This window comes from Belonocnema kinseyi, chromosome 7 (genome assembly GCF_010883055.1).
Source record: "Belonocnema kinseyi isolate 2016_QV_RU_SX_M_011 chromosome 7, B_treatae_v1, whole genome shotgun sequence".
Lineage (NCBI taxonomy): Eukaryota > Metazoa > Arthropoda > Insecta > Hymenoptera > Cynipidae > Belonocnema > Belonocnema kinseyi.
In genome coordinates, this window is record NC_046663.1 from 41,250,340 (window position 1) to 41,271,759 (window position 21,420).

The 21,420-nt window shown below is 23.6% G+C and overlaps 1 protein-coding gene across 1 annotated transcript in view; it reads left to right on the forward strand.

The window, feature by feature from the left end:
- LOC117176839 (paraplegin) overlaps positions 1 to 12,929 on the forward strand; it is a 34,188-nt gene extending 21,259 nt beyond the window's left edge. Inside the window, exons 7-9 of the mRNA XM_033367181.1 lie at positions 9,164 to 9,660; positions 12,354 to 12,479; positions 12,563 to 12,929. Of these exons, the coding sequence (XP_033223072.1) occupies positions 9,164 to 9,660; positions 12,354 to 12,479; positions 12,563 to 12,739 (800 nt within the window). The 3' untranslated portion in view covers positions 12,740 to 12,929. The remainder of the gene's footprint in view (positions 1 to 9,163; positions 9,661 to 12,353; positions 12,480 to 12,562) is intronic.
- Positions 12,930 to 21,420: the final 8,491 nt, after the last annotated feature.

Consider the following 21,420-nt stretch of genomic DNA (forward strand, 5'->3'; position numbering starts at 1 on the left):
TATTTCAAATATTTCGCAAATATTTCGGATAGATTTAAAAGATTGCAAAAAGACTTCAATTATTTTATAAAATTTTCCGTTCGATTTCAATAATTTCGAAACAATTTGAGTAATTTCACAAATATTGCCAAATACTTGAAAAATATTTCCCAAAGATTTCAATAATTTCACAAATATGACGAAATATTTCCAAAGTTTCTGAAGATTTTAATGATTTCCCAAAGATTTCAGCCTTTTTTTTACAAATATTACAAAATATTTCAAACATATTTCAAATATTTCACAAAGGTTTCAAATATTTGACAAATATTTTGCACATTTCACGAAGATTTTAATGATTTTCTAAGCATTTCACAAAGATTTCGAATAGTTATAACAGATTTCAAAAAGACTTCAATTATTTTATAAAAATTTTCCAATAGATTTCAATAATTTCTAAACAATTTTAATAATTTCACAAATACTGACAAATATTTGAAAAATATTTAAGAAATTTCGATCAGATTTCCTCAAGATTTCAATAATTTCACACATATTACCAAATATTTCCAAAATTTTAAAGATTTCAATAATTTCCCAAAAATTTCAGTCATTTTTACAAATATTACAAACTATTTCAAACATATTTCAAATGGTTCGCAAATGTTTCAGAAAGATTTCGGATCAATTTGAAACATGTCACAAAATTTTTTTTAATTTGATCAATCTTTTTAAAATATTTCGTATATTTCATAAAGATTTCAATTATTTTCCAAGAATTTCACAAAAAATTCAAATATTTCGCAAAGATTTTGGATAGTTTTAACAGATTTCACAAAGACTTCAATGATTTCACAGATTTCAACAATTAAAAAAAAATCCCAAATACTTCAAAACTATTTTCAAAGGATTGCAATTATTTCCCAAAGATTTAGGAAAGATTTCAAATATTTTGGATAGATTTAAATCATTTCAAAATGACTTCAGTTATTTTATAAAAATTTCCGAACGATTTCAATAGTTTCGAAACGATTTTAAGAATTTCATAAATATTACCAAATATTTGAAAAATATTTAAAAGGTTTCCTAAAGATTTTTAATAATTTCATAGATATTACGAAATATTTTCCAAGATTTCAACGATTTCAATGATTTCCTGAAGATTTCTATCATTTTTACAAATATTACAAAATATTTCAAAGAAATTTCAAATGTTTCGCAAAGATTTCGGATACATTTTGAAAGATGTCACAAAGATTTAAAAAATTTAATAAATTTGGTAGAAATTGTTGATGTAATTTTAAAAAATTCAATATTTCAAAAATGTCAACAACAAAAAATAACAAATGAAAAATATTTTCAAAGGATTTCAATGATATCCCAAAGATTTCAAAAAGATTTCAAATATTTCGCAAAAATTTCGGATAGATTTGAAAGATTTAAAAAATAATTCAATTATTTTATAAAAATTTCCGATAGATATCAATCATTTCGAAACCATTTCAATAATTTAACAAATATTGCCAAATATTTAAAAAATATTAAGAATTTTTCAATAATTTCACAAATATTACGAAATATTTCTAAGATTTCAAAGATTTCAATCATTTTTACAAATATTACAAAATATTTCAAACCTATTTCAAATGTTTCGCAAAGATTTCGGATAAATTTGAAAGACGTCACAAAGATTTAAAAAATTTGATAAATTTTGTAGAAATTGTTGATGTAGTTAAAAAAAAAATTAAGAATTTTAACAACAAAAAATACCAAATGAAAAATATTTTCAAAGGATTTCAATGATTTCCCAAAGATTTCAGAAAGATTTCAAATATTTCGCAAATATTTCGGATGGATTTAGAAGATTTCAAAAAGACTTCAATTATTTTATAAATTTTAAAACCATTTCAATAATTTCACAAATATGGCCAAATATTTGAAAATTTTTTTAAAGATTTCCTAAAGGTTTCAATAATTTTACGAAATATTTCCAAAATTTCAAAGATTTCTAAAGATTTAATGATTTCCCAAAGATTTCAATTATTTTTACAAATATTACAAAATATTTCCAATATTTCGCAAAGATTTCCTAAAGATTTCAATAATTTTACAAATATTTACCAAATATTTCCAAAATCTCAAAGATTTCCAAAGGTTTTAATGACTTGCCAAATATTTCAATCATTTTTCCAAATATTACTATAAATTTCAAATATTTCGCAAAGATTTCACAAATATTTCGGATAAATTAAAAAAAAGTCACAAATATTTCAAAATTTTGACATATTTCAAAAATATTTCGCATATTTCAGGAAGATTTCAATGATTTTGAAGGCATTTCACAAAGATTTCAAATATTTCGAAAAGATCTCAACAATTAAAAAAAATACCAAATACTTCAAAAATATTTTCAAAGGATTTTAATGATTTCCTAAAGATTTTGTAAAGATTTTGAATATTTTGCAAAATAATTTTTACAGATATTACCAACTGTTTCAAAAATATTTCACAAAGATATCGGATAGATATTTTTAATATTTTATAAAGATTCGAATTATTTTCAAAATATTTTTAAAATATTATCAAATATTCATAAAATATTTTAAGATTTCACAAATACATCAATTATTTCCCAAAGATATCAGGTAGATTTTTGGAAAAATTCCAATGATCTGATGAATTTAATTATTTGATCTCTTTTTCTCGTTCTTTCGCCTAAATGCAATCTGCATTGATAGATTAGAAAAGTGATTTCTGCTTTATCTGCAGTTTCAGGGCATATGAGTGGAAATAATTGTAATTAAATATAATTTCACTTGGAACAGGTAATTTTTAAATAGAATTAAAACTGGAATTTAGTTAAAAGGCATTTAAAAAATCGGACCCGAGGCCAAATTTGTCACAATTCGAAAGTTTCTTCTCCTAAATTCTAGAAAAAGAATTATATTATAAATTTTGTTTACATTTTTTGTTGGGAATTTGCCTTTTTTTTTCTTGAAAATTCAACTCTTAGTGTTTGAGAGCCAAACTCTTTTGTTAAAAATTAATTTTGCTGTTGGAAGATTCGACATTTTAATTGAAAATTCATTTATTTACAAAAATGTTTCTACTTTCTTGTGAATACATTTTTCAACTAAAAATTTAACTATTCCAGTATGAAATTGAACTATTTTTCTGAAAATCCGATTTTTTAGGTTGAGGATTAAATGTTTAACGGAAAATTCAACTATTCTATTTTTGGTTGAAATTTGGTCTTTTTTGTATGAAAATTCTACTGTTTGGTTAAAAATGGATATTTTTTATATAAAAATTAAACTATTCTGTAAAAAAATCATGTTATTTGTGGAAAATTCGTCTTTTTGGTAGGTATAAAATTCAACTATTCCAGATTAAGATTCATCATTTTAGTTTAAAATTGATTAGTTTGGTGAAACGTTAATTTTTTCAACTGAAAATTAAACCGTTCCACTTTGAGTTGAAAATTGACCTTTTCTAGTTTAAAATTTAACAACTTGGATGTAGCTTTGCCTCTTTTAATTGCAAATTCACGTATTTTTTTCAACAAGAAACGACTTTTTTAATTTGAAACCGATTTTTTTGGTAGAAAATAATTTTTTTCTCTCAAAGTATTCTCTCAAGTATTCCAGTAAAGTATTCATCATTTTAGTTTAAAATTGATTAGTTTGGTGAAACGTTAATTTTTTCAACTAAAAATTAAACCGTTCCACTTTGAGTTGAAAATTGACCTTTTCTAGTTTAAAATTTAACAATTTGGATGTAGCTTGGCCTCTTTTAATTGAAAATTCATTTATTTAGTTGAAAATTCACGTTTTTTTTTCAACAAGAAACGACTTTTTAAATTTGAAACCGATTTTTTGGGCAGAAAATAATTTTTTTCTCTCAAAGTATTCTCAAAGTATTCTCTCAAGTATTCCAGTAAAGTATTCATTATTTTAGTTGAAAATGTATCCTTCAAGTTCGAAATAAACTTACTTGGTTGAAAAAAACTCGTTTGTTGAAAATTAATTTGTTTATGGAAGATCTTTTTTATTAAGAATAATTCTTTTATAAAACTGAAAATAAAAATACTATTCCAGTTAAAGATTCATTGTTTAAAAAATTTGAAGTTAAAAATTGATCGCTTTTAGTTGGAAGTTGATCGTTTTTGGTTGAAAATTCAACTTTTTTGTTGACAATGAACGTTTTTATTGAAAATTCATATTTTCCTGTTGAAAATTATAGTTTTTTTTTGTAGAAAAATCGTCTTTTTGACTTTAAAATTCAACAATTTGGCTGTAAATTTGACTTTTTGGATTGAAAATTCTATTATTTTGGTAGAACGTGTTGAAGTGAACTATTTAAAAACATTAAGAATTCATATTTTAGGCTTGAAAATTAGATTGTTTTGTAGAAAATTAACCTTTTTGGCTTAAAAATAAAGCAATCTGCTTTTAGATTTAAAAATTCTTTTTTTTTGTACAATTAAATCTTTTTTTGATCGAATTAAACTGCTTTGGATTAAAAATTAAATTTTTTTCCTGAAGTATGAACTTATAAATTTTTCGTGAAGAATTCATAATTGTAGGTTAAAAATTGAACTATATGATTGTAAATGCAACTGTTTGGTTGATAATTAAATTTTTTTCTGTTGAAAATTCAACTATTTGGTAAAAAATTCATCTTTATATGTTGAAAACCCTAATTTTTGGTCGAAAAATCGTTTATTTTTGGTTTCAAAATTCAATAATTAGGTTGAAAATTCTATTATTTTTGTAGAAAATTCCACTATTTGGTTAACAATTAACTTTTTGTTTAAAAATTTATTTTTTTTTGGTTTGAAAAGTTAACTCGTTAGTAAACAATTCGTCTTTTTGGCTTGCAAATTCAAACAGTTTGGTTTAAAATACAACTTTTTGGTGCAATTCAACTGTTTTTGATTGAGAATTAAAATGTGTTTTGGTTGAATTGAACTGTTTTTAATTTAAAAATTTAATCCTATTTGGATAAAATATCAAATATTCCATTTTTGCTTGAAAATTTGTTTAATTTCAGTACTCAACTATTTGGTGGAAAATGTTTTTTTTTTCAGTTGAAAGTTCAACTATTTGATTATAAATGCAACTTTTCGGTTAAAAATTTATTTGTTCAGTTTAGAAAGTCAACTATTTTGTAGGAATTTAAGTTTCTTTCTTAATAATTAAACTATTTAACCAAAAAGTAATTTATTTTTTGGTCGAAAATGCCACTGTTTTATTGATAATTCGTCTTTTTCGATTGAAAATTTGTTCATTTGGAATAAAAATTAATTTTTTTTTTTTAGAAACGTTATATGTTGAAATGTAAAGTTTCTTGTATTTAATTCTTCATTTTGACCTGAAGATTCAACTATGTAATTGGTTGAAAAATCATATTTCTTGGATGAATATAAACGTTTTGTTTGAAAAATGAATTTATTCGTTTTTAAAAGTCACCTGTTTCTTTTTCAATTCGACATCTTAACTTTAATATGGTGGCGACTTGACCGGGACACCTGGAAACGACAGGGAATTTTATTAAAACCCCGGAATTTACTTGTGATAGCAGAAAAATTCAAGTTTTCATTATTTCAATAAATTTGGTCAATTTAGAAAAGTGTTTTCTACTTTATCTACAGTCGCAGATTTTTTAGATTATTTCATCTTACTCTAATTAAATCATAATTTTTTTATTGAATTTTTATTTCTATTTTTCTTTATTCAGAAATTAAAATAGTTTTTTTTCAAAATTTATGTACTTTGTGAACATTTTAATTTTTTTATAGAAAATTAATCTTTATCGTGGAAAATTCATTTTTTATTTGAAATATAAGCTATTTGATTGAAAATTGCTTTTTTTTGTTTAGATGGAGAGGAATTTTTTGCCGAAAATTGTACTATTTTTTGTAAATTTGTTTCTTGTTTAGTTAAAAATTATTTTCTTTTTTAAACTGAACATGTAACTTTTATGCCATTTAATTATTCCATTATTTAACATCTCTTTGCTTGAACCTTCATTTTCTTACTAAAAATTTTATTATTTAATTTTTGGTTGAAAAATGATATTTTTTAGTCGAAAATTCATGTTACTTGGTAGAAATTAATCTTCTGGGTTGAAAATTCATCCTTTTGGTGAAAAATTTAATTATTTCAGTTAAAGATTCATCATTTTAGTTAAAACTCATTTTTCTGGTTTAAGGTAGTTATCGTACCAAAAGTCAGATATGTGGAAAAAATAGTTTTTCTATGATTATACGAATCAAAATATAATAACTGGTGTCATTTAAAATAAAAAACAATAATTTAAAATTTTTTTTAAATTGAATTTTTTCTGACCGTCGCTTCTTATTAATTTTTGAAAAATGACAGTTTTTGTGGAAATTTATTCAAATTGAATGTTCCCTAGTTTTATTTGAAAATTCTTGTATTTGGCTGAACGTTAATTTTATGAACTTAAAATTTAATTATTCCAGTTTTGATTGACAATTTATCTTTATTAGTGAAAATTAATATTTTGTTTTTGAAAATTCAAGTACTTCAGTTGAAGATTATAAGTTTAGTGGAAAATTCATTAGTTAGGTTGAAAGTTGAAATATTTTCTTGAAAATCTGTGTTTTAATTTTGTTCAAAATTAATTTTTTCATCAAAAAGTTCAACTATTCCTTTTTTTGTTGGAGATTTCTATATTTTTAGTGGAAAATTGAAGTATTTGCTTAAAAATTCATTTATTTTGCAATTTTTTAGTCAGTTAAAGGATTTTTAAAATTAAATTAAAATAAATATTTGCGTTGACCGGGAAAATTGAAAAATTTGATCTGGAAAACCCGGAAAATGAAAGGGAATTTCAAATGGTCCGCTTAATTGCCACTCCGATTAAAACTCAACTCCTTCGTTGAAAATTCAACTATTTTGGTAGAAAATGAATATTTTTTGGTTTAAAATGTAACTGTATGTTGGAAATGTAATATACAATACATGCCAAAACTTTTTAACCGAAAATTCATCTTTTATGGATAAAAATTCAGTGTTTTTATTGAAAATTCATCATGTGGGAAATTTACTTTTTTGGCGAAAAATCATATTTTTAAATTAAGAAGTCAATTATTTTGTAAAAAATTCATCTTTTTTTATTGGAAATATCACTATTTTAGTAGAAAAGTAAATTATTTGGCTAAAAATTAACATTTTAAGTGAAAATTCATATTTTTCTGTCAAAAAGGAATTTTTTATGATTAAAAATTCGTCTTTTTGGCTTGAAAATTAACTTTTTTCTTAAAAAATTCCACTTTTTGGCTTTCAAGTTCAACTATTTTGGTGGAAAATTCAGCTATTTAGTTGAAAATTATTTTTTTTTATGAAAGTTCATAATTTTCGCTCGAAAATTCATCTTTTATGGTCGAAAATTCGTCTTTTTTGCATGAAAATTGGATTATTTGTATAAAAATGAACTTTTATTGTAAATTCATACTTTCGGGTTGAAAATGAATTTTTGTTGTTGGAAATTCTGACATTCGGGTTGAAAAGGATTTTATTACATTTAAAATATTGTTTCAGTCTAAAATATTCAATTTTTAACCCATTCAATTTCTAATTTTTAATTTAAAAAAATATTAATCATTGAATATTTAGCAATATTTGAATTTTTATTTAAGACAAGTAAACTGAAACCAAATATTTAAAAGTAAAGAATCTTTAACTGAATTATTTGACATTGAAAGCCTGGATTCGTTAAAATTTCGAAGATCCTTTAAACTCTGAACGTTACAATTTTAATTGCTGTATTTGAAAAATGCCTGATTTGTGAGTAAAATTTTTTAATTTTGATGTATAATTTACAAATAGACATTTGTAGAAAAAAATTGAGTAATTTTAAGAGATATTAAGGAGTTTTAAAAAGATAAAAAATTATCATGCAAATTTTAGAAAGTTTTCTTAAAATCTTCTAGAATCTTTTTTGAACATTTTATTTAAATGTTTGAAAAACTTTTTAAATATTCTCTTAAAAATAATTTTTCAAAATGAAAAATTATTTTTCATTTTTCTAGGAATCTTAAGAAAATATTTTTATTCTTTTGAAGAAATGTTCTAAAATTTGCAGGAATTTCTTAAAATTGTAGAAAAAAATCAATTAATTTTGACAGATATTTAAAAGTTCTGAAAAAATTTCCAAAATAATTTTTAATTTAAAACCAATTTAAAACAACTTCTAGATTTATCAAGATTTTGAAATAAGATTTTGAACCTTTCCAAGGATGTTTAAACGATTTAAAAAGAAAATAATTTAATTTCTAATTTAAGAAGTGTCCAGTTAAAAGTTTTTAAATTTTTAAATATTTAATGTTTCTAGCTTGAAATTATTTAAAATTATATAATTTTGAAAATTTAAAAGTTCATGGATTGATTTTTTTATTCAGAGCATTGAAAATGATAAAGAGGATTTATATTTTTTCATATTGAAAAATATTAGTACCTTCAATTTTGTGTGTAAGTTATTGAGCATTTGAATACAAAATTTTTAAATTAAAAATTAAAAAAATTTTAAAGTTCAAAATTTAACAGTTTCGCTTTGGGTGCGTTCATTTGCAGCTCAGTTTTTATTACCTCAAGCAGTAAATTTTTTCGCTTTCGTGTTCCATTTTCTTAGTTTCATTGACCGTGAAAAATGTTTTCGAACCGGGAAAAAACCGGGAATTTATTTCGTCGATTAAAACGGCCACCCTGAATCACCAAAGAAGAAGTATATTCAAACTTTTGGCCTGTACCATATGTATTGTATATTTCGAATTGAAATATTAAACGTTTCATTATATTTCATTTTATTTAAAATAATGTATTCCCCTATTTTCGTGAAAAATCATTCTGTTTTTTTCTATTTTGAGAGCATTTTTGGACTGTGAATTCTGATGGTATTGCATAGGATTAGAAGGCATTGTAAAGAATTGTATGGGATTGCAAAAAGTGCATGGGTTTGAAAGAAGTGCGTGTGATTGCAAAAAGTGCGTGGGTTTGCAAGAAGTGCATGGGTTTGAAAGAGGTGCATGGGTTGGCAAGGGATTTACGGGATTCATTTTTCATTTACAAGCGATTTAACCCTAGATTGCAGGAATAATTAACCCCTCTTATCAGCCCCATATCTTTCATATTAAAAAAATGTCCTAATGTAAATTCAGGCGCTGATATCGCAAATGTGTGTAATGAAGCTGCCTTGTGTGCAGCCAGACAGAAGAAAAAGCAGGTAGACGGCACTGATCTAGCTCATGCCATCGATCGAGTGATCGGTGGAGTCGAGAAAAAAAATCACGCGATGGCTCCTTCCGAGAAGAAAGTCGTGGCCTATCACGAGTCGGGACATGCTCTTGTTGCCTGGCTTTTAGAACACACCGATGCTTTGCTCAAAGTAACAATTGTGCCCAGAACAAGTATGGCACTTGGATTTGCCCAGTATGTACCAACCGATCAAAAATTGTACACGAAGGAACAACTGATGGAGAGGATGTGCATGATGCTTGGAGGTCGTGTCGCGGAAAGTTTGACCTTCAATAAAATTACGACTGGGGCTCAAGACGACTTGAACAAAGTCACGAAAATGGCTTATGCTCTTGTTCAACAATATGGAATGAGTTCCACCGTCGGTTTAATTTCCTTCGATCCTGAACAAACTAGTGGGGTATGTCTTCTAATTTACCTCTTGTTTACCACTTTTTTTAAATTCCTCTTTTTTTTTATTTTATTTTTTTTCAAGGCAATTCCCTTTTTTGTCGTTTCCCAATTCTTCGCTTAAATCAAAACAAGCTCCCATGCATCGCCCCCACTTTTCTGATTTTCTTATTGTTCATTTAATATATTTATTTGTGAGTTAATCAGTATTCATTAAATGTCTACACCTATTTTTTAATTATCTTGAATTATTTTTAATATTTTAGGGTGTTTTTAAAACTTTCAGGCATTTTCAGGAGCTTTTAATCTGAAGTGTTTTAGGGAATTTTAATAGATTCCAAGGATTTTTTTCATATCAATTTCATTAATTTGAAGTGATTTTAAAGCATTTGAAATATTTTAGATTTGAAGAGATTTTTAATTTATCCTTAATTCTTATTAATTTAACCTACATTCTGTAGAATTCTCTTAAATTTAATGAATTTACTTGAATTTCTCTAAATTTACTCTATTCTTCTTAATTTAATGGATTTTTTTTATCTTTTAAAAGTTTGAATTTAATTAATCCTGAGGACTATTTGATGAAATAATCAGAGGTTTACAAATTTTTTAACGTAATTTTTTTCAAATTCCTTGTCATTTTCAAAAGCTTTAAAAAATTTCGAAGGAGTTTGAAGAATTTTAAATAATTCAGTTTATTTTAAAAACTTACAAAATTATTTTTAAGTTTATATCAGTACTTCAATGGGATTTATAAGTATTTGAAATAGTTGAAGGTATTGTAAAAGATTCTTAGTTGTCTTCAAGGGTTTTCAAAAGATATCGAAAGATTCGAAATATTTTCGGAAATTAAAAAATATTCTCAGAATTTTTTTATTAATATCAATAGTTTTAAGGCTTTCAAAGTCTTAAATATTTTAAGGTATTTAAAAAGATTCCAGTAACAAAATGTTTTTGTAGAATATATGAAATATATATTCATGAAGTTTCTATCAAATTTCCTCGAAATATATATTTATTTAATTTTTATTTTGATAATTTTGAATGAGAGCATTTTTAATATTTGAATGGATTTCAAATTTTTTCCACAAGATATGAGGAATGTCGTAGGGTTTCGAAGATTTGAAGAAATTTTCAAATATTTTTTTGCAATTAATTTGGAATTCGTCCTGTATTTTCGGTCGAAAAATAATTTTAAATAATTAAAAATTTGTCTTTTTGCTTTGAAAATTGAACTGTTTGGATAAAAATCAACTCTTGTTTAAAGTTCATGTTTTCCGTTTGAAAATTTAACTGTTTTGTAGAAAATTCGTCTTTTTGGCTTAAAAATTCAACTATTTTAGTAGAAAATTCAATTATTTGGTTCAAAATTAATTTATAAATTTAACAATTTAATAGAAAATTTAACTTTTTGGTTGAAATTTCACTTTTACATTGAAAATTCATATTTTTGGTTTGAAAATTAAACTGTTTATTAGATAAATGGTCTTTTTGGCTTGAGAATAATTGAACTATTTGGATCAGAATTAACTCTTGCTTAAAATTCATATTTTCGGGTGGAAAATTAACTTTTTTATTGAAATATCTGACTTTCGAGTTGAAAATTTAATTGATTCGTAAAAAATTCGTATTTTGGCTTACAAATTCAACTATTTTGGTAGAAAATTCAACTTTTATTGTTAAAAATGCATCGTTTTTGGTGAAAATTCATATCTTCGAGTTAAGAAGTCAACTATTTTGTAAAAAATTCATCTTTTTTGAACGAAAATTTCACGATTTTGGTAGAAAATTCAATTATTTGGATAAAATTAACTTTTTAAATGAAAATTCATAATTTTCGGTCGAAAATTAATTTTTTATGATTAAAAAATCGTCTATTTGGCTTGAAAATTAAACTATTTAGATCAAAATAAACTCTTGTTTAAAACTCATATTTTTGGGTGGAAAATTAACTTTTTTTTATCAAAAATTCACCTTTTTGACTTGAAAATTTAACTGTTTGCTTGAAATTGACCTCCTTTTTCTAAATTCATATTTTCTGGCTGAAAATGATTTTTTTGTTGTTGAAAATACGACTTTTTGTCATATAAATTCAATATAATATTTTTTTAATTAAAATGAACTTTTTTGTTGAAAATTCAGAATTTATAATTGAAAATTCAATTGTTTGATAGAAAATTTGACTTTTGGGCTGATAAATTTACATGTTTGGAGAAAATGCACTTTTTTCCAGAAATTTATATTTTGGCGTTCACAATGCGGTTTTTTGTTGTTGCGATTTTACTATTTTGTGGAAAATTCTTTTTTCGGTGTGTAATTGTTTTTTTATTCAAAAGCAAAATCTCTTCTAGTTAAAATATCAGCTGTTAAATTAAGCTGGAACTATTTGGTTGAAATTCTATGTATTTTGCTGCAAATTCGTTTTTTAGTCGAAAATTTATCTTTTTATTTAAAAATGCATTTTTTAGTTAATAATTCAACTATTTGATTAAAAATTCCTCTATTTTGTTTAAAATAAAATATATCTCGACTTGAAGTCTTAGGGATTTAAAGCACTTCACATATTGAATTAAATATTTGATCAAAATTAATTTTATTTAAAGATCTTATTCCCTTATTTTCATGAAAAATCGTCGTATTTCCTCCGTTTTGAGAGCATTTTCGGCTGCAAAGTCTCTAATTTTTCATTCATTTTCCCAACAGCAAACGAAAAAACCCTACAGTAAGAAGTTGGGAAATGTAATGGACGCTGCAGCTTCAAGATTAATCGTTGAATCATATAAACGAGTCGAAAAGCTGTTGTTGGCGAATAATGACAAGCTACAATTGGTATACAATTTTCTAATCATTAAAAATACGACTAATTATTTGCTGTTTTTGAAGCTTTATTGCTCGAATTTTGTAATTTTTAGATTGCAGAGGAACTTTTAAAACGAGAAACTTTAAGTTACGAAGATGTTGAGAAACTGATAGGACCTCCACCTTTCGGGAAAAAGCAGCTGGTTGATCCTTCCGATTTAGATACTCTCATAGAACCAATGAAACCTCCGGAACCGGAAGTCCCATCACCTGAGCCCCATCCAGCGTAGTGGAAATTTCATTGGATTTATCAATTGTAAAAAGATTTATTTCAAATGAATTGGGGATAAATTTAAAATTGCTTTAAGTATAGCTAGTCCCGATGTTCAGTGACCAGGTGAGGCACCTTTGTTAACAGTTTTGTAATATATAATTATAGCTAGTAAGGTAATAAAAAAAGTGGAATAAATTTGAAAAATAGAAGAGGTTTTTATTTAAATTAGAGCGGACTTCCGGTGGTTTAATGTCATATGCAAGGTATGGTTTTAAAAAGCCGTCTTTTTAGGTGGAAATTTATTTATTTTGGTTGAAAATTAACTACTTTGATAAAAATTCATATTTTTAAGTGGAAAATTTAACTCGTTAGTTGAAAACTCATGTTTTTTGGTGGAAATTTTAATTTTTGAGTTAAGCACTCAATTATTTTATGAAAAATTAATTTTCTACTTGAAAGATCTAATTATTCTCGTTTAAAATTTCTTTTTTTCCCATAAAAATGCATATTTTTGGGTTGAAAATTCAATTGTTTTGTACAATTTTTGTTGTTTAGATTGTGAATTCAATTATTTTGGTTTAAATTTACTTTTTCCATGAAAATTCATATTTTTGGGTTGAAATTTCAAATATTTCGTTCAAGATTCATGCTTTAGGGTTGAAAATTCATTGCTTTGTAGAAAATTCGTTTTTTGGATTAAGGATTCAATTATTTGGTTCGAAATTCAACTATTCTGTTGAGTATTTGTCTTTTTAGGTGGAAAATTCAATTCTTTTGGATTAATCACTCAAATATTTTATTAAAAATTAGGTTTCTACGTGAAAACTTCAATTATTTTGGTTTAAAATTTATTTTTTCTCCATGAAAATGCATATTTTTGGGTTGAAAATTCAATTTTTTTGTAGAAAAATCGTTTTTTGGGTTGAAAATTCAATTGTTCTGGTTCAAAATTCAAATGTTTCGTTCAAAATTCATGCTTTGGGGTTGAAAATGCATTGCTTTTTGGAAATCTCGTTTTTTGGCTCAAGGATTCAACTATTTCATTGGAAAATTAACTATTTTGTTAAGAATTTTTATTTTTAGATGGAAATTTCAATAATTTTAGTTAAAAATGACATTTTTTGGTAAAAATGTATATTTTTGGTATGAAATTTCAAATATTTCGATGAAAACTCATATTTTAGGTTGAAATTTAAATTTTTTGTATTAAGCATTCAATTATTTTATTAAAAGTTAGTTTTCTATGTGAAAAAATCAATTATTCTGGTTTAAAATTAATTTTTTTCCCATCAAAATGCATAATTGTGGGTTAAAAATTCAATTGTTTGTGTTCAAAATCAAATATTTCGTTCAAAATTAATGATTTAGGGTTGAAAATGAATTGTTTTGTAGAAAATTCTTTTTTTTTAAGGTGGAAAATTAAACTATTTTGGTTGAAAATTTAACTGTTTGCGGAAAATTGGTCTAGTTAGGTGCACAATGCAATTATTTTGATTCATAATGAATATTTCTGATTGAAAATTCAATTTTTTGTAGAAAATTAGTTTTTCTGGTTAATTATTCAACTATTTTGGTTGAAAATTTATCTTTTTATGTCCAAAATTAAAGTATTTTGGTTGGAATCGAATTTTTTTTATAAAAATTCATAATTTTTGGTTGAAAAATCATATATTTTGGTTCGCATTTTAACTATTTGATTAAAAATTCAACTATTTTATTGAAAATTAGTCTTTTTCAGGTGAAAAATTAAATTTTCGATAAAAATGCTTATTTTTTTATTCAAAATTCATGTTTCTTTTTGGGTGAAAAATGCAATTATTTAGGTTAAAAATGATCTCTTTTTTATAAAAATTTATATTTTTTGGTTCAAAACTCAACTATTTGGCTGAAAATTCATTGCTTTGTAAAAAATTCGTATTTTGGGTTCAAGATTCAACTATTTTATTTGAAAATACAATTGCTTTGTTGAAAATCGGTATTTTTAGGTGGAAAATTAAATTCTTCTGGTTTGAAATCAACATTTTTATTAAAAATTTATTTTTCTGGTTCGAAATTAAGATTCTTTTATTAAAATCAATTTTTGGGATAAGCCTTCAACTATTTTTGTTACAAATTTAACTATGTTGTTGAAAAAATGTGTTTTCGGGTGAAAAAAAATTTAATAATTTTGTAAAAAATTCGTTTTTTAGGTAAAGCATTGAATTATTTTCCTTGAAATTTTATCTTTCATGTGGAAAATTAACTTTTCTGATAAAAATGCTATTTTTCGGGTAAAAATTCATGCTTACAGGCTAAAAATTCGATTGTGAATTATTTGTTTTTTGGGTTAAGCATTCAACCATTTTGTTAAAAACATTTCTTTTCAAGTGGAAAATTCAATTATTTTGGTTGAAAATAACTTTTTGATAAAAATTCTAATTTTCGTGTTGAAAATTCAATTTTTATTCGAAAATTGGTTTTTTGGGTTAAATATTCAACTATTTTTATGAAAAATGATCTTTTTAGATATAAAATTTAATTACTTTTGTTGAAATTTCAATAATTGGTTTTAAAATTATCTCTTTTTTTTTGCAAATTCAACTTTTTTCGTTTAAAGTTAAACTAGTTGGTCCCAAATTCATATTTTTGAATTAAAAATTCAATTCTTAGTCGACAATTAGTTGTTTTTTTTTTTTAGTTAAATATTCTATTATTTTGTTAAAAATTGGTCCTTTTAGGCGGGAAATTAAATAATTGTTGTTGAAAACTAACCTTTTTGACAAAAAGAGAATATATTTTTGTTGAAAAATCAACTTTTTTCTTTAAAATTGGGCCTTTGTGGTGGAAAATTAAATTATGTTGTTTTGTAATGAATTTTTTAAAATTCAAAATTCATGTTTCGGTTTGAAAATTTAATTGTTTTGTAGAAAATTCATTTTTTTGGGTTAGGAATTCAACTATTTTCGTTGAAAATTCGACTGTTTTGTTTAAAGTTTGTCTTTTTAGTTGAAAATTTCTATTGTTTTGTTAAAAATTTATCCGTTTAGGTGGAAATTTAGATTATCTTGGTTGAAAAGTAACCTTTTTTTCAAAATTTACATTTTTGTTGAAAAAACAAAGTTTTTGGTGCAAAATTTGTATAATTGTTTGAAAATTTAAGAATTGAATGGAAAATTTTTACTTTTTAGTTGGTGAATTCAGTTTTTTCCAAATATACGGATCGATAATTCAATTTTTTGGGTTCAAAATTAACTTTTTTGATTCAAAATTCATGTTTGGGATTGAATTTCCTTGTAAAAAATTCGTTTTCCCGGTAAAGCATTGACATTTTTCTTTAAATTTTATCATTCAAGTGGAATGAAAATATGTCTTTTCATGTGGAAAATTCAATTATTTTGGTTAAAAATTAACTTTTTCCATAAGAATTCTAATTTTCGTGTTGAAAATTCATGTTTTTGGGAGAAACGTTATATTTTTTGGTAAAAAAATTAGTTTTTTTGCATGAAAAATTTAATTATTTTTCTTAAGAATTCAAATTATTGCTAAAAATTGGTCTTTTTAGGTGGAAAATTCAATTCTTCTGGTTCGAAATCAGCTTTTTTATTAAAAAGTTATATTTCGGATTAAAAATTCAAATTCTCGTATTAAAATAAATTTTTGGGTTAAGCATTCAACTATTTTTGTTAAAAATTTAACGATTTTGTTGGAAAATTGTCTTCTTAAGTGGAAAATTTAATTATTTTGGTTGAAAATTAAATTTTTTATAACAGTTCAACTGTTTGGTTAAAAAATCATGTCTCGGGTTGAAAATTAGATTTTTTTGAGATAATTAGTTTTTTAGGTAAAGCATTGAATTAGTTTCTATGACATTTTCTGGTGGAAGGTTTAATTATTTGTGTTAAAAATTAACTGTTTTGATAAAAATTCTAATTTTTTTTGTTGAAAATTCGTATTTTTGGGTTAAATTTTTCGGTAGAAAATTAGTTTTTTGCATAAAAATGTACCTACTTTGGTTAAAAATTCAACTGCTTTGCTGGAAATTTATCTCTTTAGATGCAAAATGCAATTATTTTTATTGTAATTAAATTTGTTGATAAAAATGAATGTTTTTTGGTTGAAGATAATTTTTTTTTGATAAAGAATAATATTTTTTGGTTGAAAATTACAGTTTTCTTCGAAAACTCATTTTTTTTTGTGTTAAACATTCAACTATTTTAGTTGAAAATTCAAATATTCTTTTAAAAATTTATCTTTTTAGGTCAAATATTTAATTGCTTTGGTTGAAACTTTAACATATTTTCGAATAGAAAATTCAATTGTAAGTCGAAAATTAGTTTTTTTTTTAGTTAAATATTCAGTTATTTTGTTGCAAAATGGTCATTTTAGGTGGAAAATTAAATTATTGTGGTTGAAAATTTAATTTTTTATTAAATTTTTGCAGAAAATTGGCCTTTTTAGGTGGAAAATTCAATTCTTTTGGCTTTTAATGAACTTTTTTTAATTCAAAATTCTTGTTTCGGGTGGAAAATTCAATTATTGGGGTTGAAAATTTAATTTGTTGATAAAATTTTTGTAGAAATTTGACCTTTTTAGGTGGAAAATTCAATTCTTTTGTTTTTAATGAACTTTTTTCATTCAAAATTCTTGTTTCGGGTGGAAAATTCAATTGTTTTGTAGAAAATTCAGTTTTTAAGACGAAAAATTATATTTTTGGATTGAAAATTCAATTATTTCGTCAAAAACTAGTTTTTTGGGTTAAACTTTCTTCTCTTTTGGTTGAAAATGCAATTATTTTATTGAAAATTTGTCCTTTTTATTTGGAAAATTCCGTTTTCGTTCATTTTTTTTTAAATTCAAAATTCATTTTTCAGATTTAAAATTCATTTTTTGGGTTAGAAATTAATTTATTTTGGTTTAAAAAATCAAGTTTTTAGGTTAAATATTCTATTTTTTCGGTTCATACTAAACTTTTGTTATTAAAAATTAATTTTATTCAAAATTCATGATTGGGGTTGAAAATTCAATTGTTTTGTAGAAAATTCTTTTTTTGGGTTAGGCATTCAACTATTTTGGTTGAAAATTCAAATGTTTTGTTAGACATTTTTCTGTTTAGGTGGAAAATCAAATTATTTTGGTAAAAAATTAAATTTTTGAATAAAAATTATTATTTTATGATGAAAAATTCGATTATCTTGGTTCGGAATTCAACTATTTGCTTGAAAATTGAGAATTTAATTTTGTTAAAAAATTGTATTTAGGTGAATAATTTGATTTTTTGGAATTTCAACCACTGGGTTTAAAATGAACTTTTTTGAAAATTCAACTATTTTCGTAAAAAATTCAAATATAAAAGTGAAAATTAACTTTTTTAATGAAAATTCATAGTGTTTGGATAAAATTTTGAAAAAATGAAATAACTATTATGTTGAAAATTCACGTTTCGGGTTGAAAATTCAATTTTTTTGTAGAAATTTCGTTTTTGTAGTTAGGGATTTAACTATTTTCATTGAAAATTCAAATTTTTTTGTTAAAAATTTGTCTTTTTAGGCAGAAAATTAAATTTTTCTTGAAACTTTGTCGTTGAAAATTCACATTTTTTATTCGAAAGCGTGAAAAATTAACTGTTACGTTTAAAATTAAATTATTTTGTAGAAATTTCGTTTTTTATTATGGAATTCACTATTTTTTTAAATACAAGTTATTGTTTCAACTTATGTTGGAGAATTTAATTTTTTTTGTTCAAAATGAATTTTTTTGTTTCAAAATTTATGTTTCAGATTGGAAATTCTATTATTTTGAAATTTGAAATCAAATTTTTAGGTCGAAAATTCATATTTTTTTTATTGAAAATTCAACTGTTATGTCGAAAATTAGTTTTTTTAATTTAATCAATTGAACTATTTTTGGTGGAAAAATAACTTTAAAAAAATCAAAATTCCCATTTTTAGGTTGAAAAATTAACTTTTTTTGATGAAGAATTAACTATTCTGGTTTAAACTTCACCTAATTGGTTGAAAATCCAACTATTTTATTGAAAATTTGCCTTTTTTACTTTGGAAATTAAATTTTTTTGGTTCAAAATGAAATTTTTTATCAAAAATTCATTTTTTGGATTGAAAATCAAATTGTTTTGTAAACAATTCATTTTTTGAGCAGGGAATTCAATTATTTAGGATGAAAATTCAACTTTTCTGTTGATTTTTTTAATGGAAAATTAAATTCTTTATGTTCATAATGAACTATTTAAAGTCAATATTCATGTTTCGCCTTTAAAATTCAACTGTTTTGTAGAAAATTCATTTTTTGGGTTAGGCATTCGACTATTTTTTTGGTATAAAATACAAGTATTTTGGTTGAAAAGTTAAATATTCATTTTTTTAAATTGAAAATTAGTTATTTGAGTTAAACATTCAACTATTCTGGTTGAAAATGTAAGCATTTTGTTGAAAATCATTTCTCTTTTAAGGTGGAAAATTGAATTCTTTTGGTTCATAATGAACTTTTTTTATTCAAAATTCATGCTGCTTGACTAAAAAATCTTTTTGGTTTAAACATAAAGTATTCCGTTAAAAATTCAACTGTTCTGTTGAAAATATGTCTTTTTAGGTGGGAAACTCAATTATTGTCCAGAATTGGTATTTTTATGAGGAAAATTAAATTATTTTGTTTAAAAATTTATGTTTCGGGTTGAAAATTAATTTTTTAATCGAAAATAACTATTTTTTTGAAAATTCATCTTTTCAGGTGGAAAATTAACTTTTTTGATCATAATGGATATTTTTTCTTCATAATGGCTATTTTTCATTAGAAATTCATGTTTTCCGGTTAGAAGTTCAATGTTTTTCATGTAATTTTTTTTTTTTGGGTTAATCATTCAAATTTTTTTTGTAAAAAATTAGTCGTTTGCTTCAAGAACTTAACTATTTTGGTTAAAAATTTAACTGCTGTGCTGAAAATTTGTCTTCTTAGGTCAAGTTATAATTCGATATTGAAAAATCAATTTTTTGTCCGAAATTCTTTTCGGCTTAATTTGTTTTAATTAGTGGATATCTAAATTAAAAATTTTTTTTTTAAATTTCTTAATTTTTTTTTGGCTTAATCGTTTAACTATTTTGGACGAAAATTAAACTATTTTGTGGAAAATTTATCTTTTTTAGGTTGGAAGTTAAAATATTTTGGTTCAAAACTAACTTTTTTTATTTAAAATTTATGTTTCGAATTGAAAAGTTCATTGTTTTGTAAAATATTCATTTCTTAAGTCAAAAAATCATATTTTTGGATTGAAAATTTAATTATTTTGTTTAAAACTAGTTTTTTAAGTTAAAATTTCTTCTATTTTGGTTGAATATGCACATATTTTATTGAAAATTTGTCCTTTTTGTTTGGAAAAACCGTTTTCATTTAAAATGTATTTTTTTAAATTCAAAATTCATTTTTCGGATTTAAAATTCAATTCTTTTTAAGTGAAAATTAAATTCTTCTGACTCGAAATCAGCTTTTTTATTAAAAATGTATGTTTCTGGTTCAAAATTAAAATTCTTGTATTAAAATCAATTTTTGGGATGAACATTCAACTGTGTCTTTTTTATAGCAATTCACCTTTTTAGTTAAAAATTCATGTTTCGGGTTGAAAATTAAATTTTTTGGTAGAAAATTCGTTTTTTTTGGTAAAGCATTAAATTAGTTTCTTTGAAATTTTATGTTTCAAGTGGAAAACTTAATTTTTTGTATCAAAGTTGCTCTTTCTTTGATTAAAATTTCATGTTTTCGGGTTCAAAATTCTATTTTTTCTTAAACATGTTTTTTTTGGGTTAAGATTTCAACTATTTTCTTGAAAATATGTCTTTTCAGGTGGAAGATTCAATTATTTTGGTTAACAATTAACTGTTTTGATCAAAGTTATAATTTTTGTGTTGAAAACTCGTGTTTTTGGCTAATTTTTTCGGTGAAAAATTAGTTTTTGGCATAAAAAATTTAACTATTTTGGTTAAAAATGCAACTGTTTTGCTGGAAATTGATCTTTTATTAAAATCAATATATTTTGGTTGAAAATTAAAATTCAGTTATTTTATTAAAAAATGGTAATTTTAGGTGGAAAATTAAATTATTGTGGTTGAAAATTAACTTTTTTTTTATAAAAATGTTGTAAAGTTTTGTAGAAAATTGACTTTTTTAGGTGGAAAATTCAATTCTTTTGGTTTGTAATGAACTTTTTCTATCCAAAATTCATGTTTCGGATTGAAAATTAAATTATTTTGTAAACAAATCATGTTTTGGACAGGGCATTCAACTATTTTATTGAAATCACGTCCTTTTTTGTTAGAAATTTCGATTTTTTTGGTTCAAAATGAACTTTTTTGTTTCGGATTGCAAATTTGGTTGTTTTTTAAAATATTTAATTTTTAGGTCGAATATTCATATATTTTTTTAATTGAAAATTCAATTATTTTGTCGAAAACTAGTTTTTTTAGTTTAACTTTTAATTATTTTGGTTGAAAATGCAACTATTTTATTGAAAATTTCTCTTTTTTAGTGGGAAAATTCCGGTTTCGTTCAGAACGTATTTTTTTTGTTCAAAATTAATTTTTCAGATTAAAAATCCAATTTTTGTCTGAAAAATTAATTTTTTGGGTTAGAAATTAATTTATTTTGGTTGAAGAATCAACTTTTTAGGTGAAAATCCAATTTGTTGGTTTAAACGAAACTTTTCTTTATTCA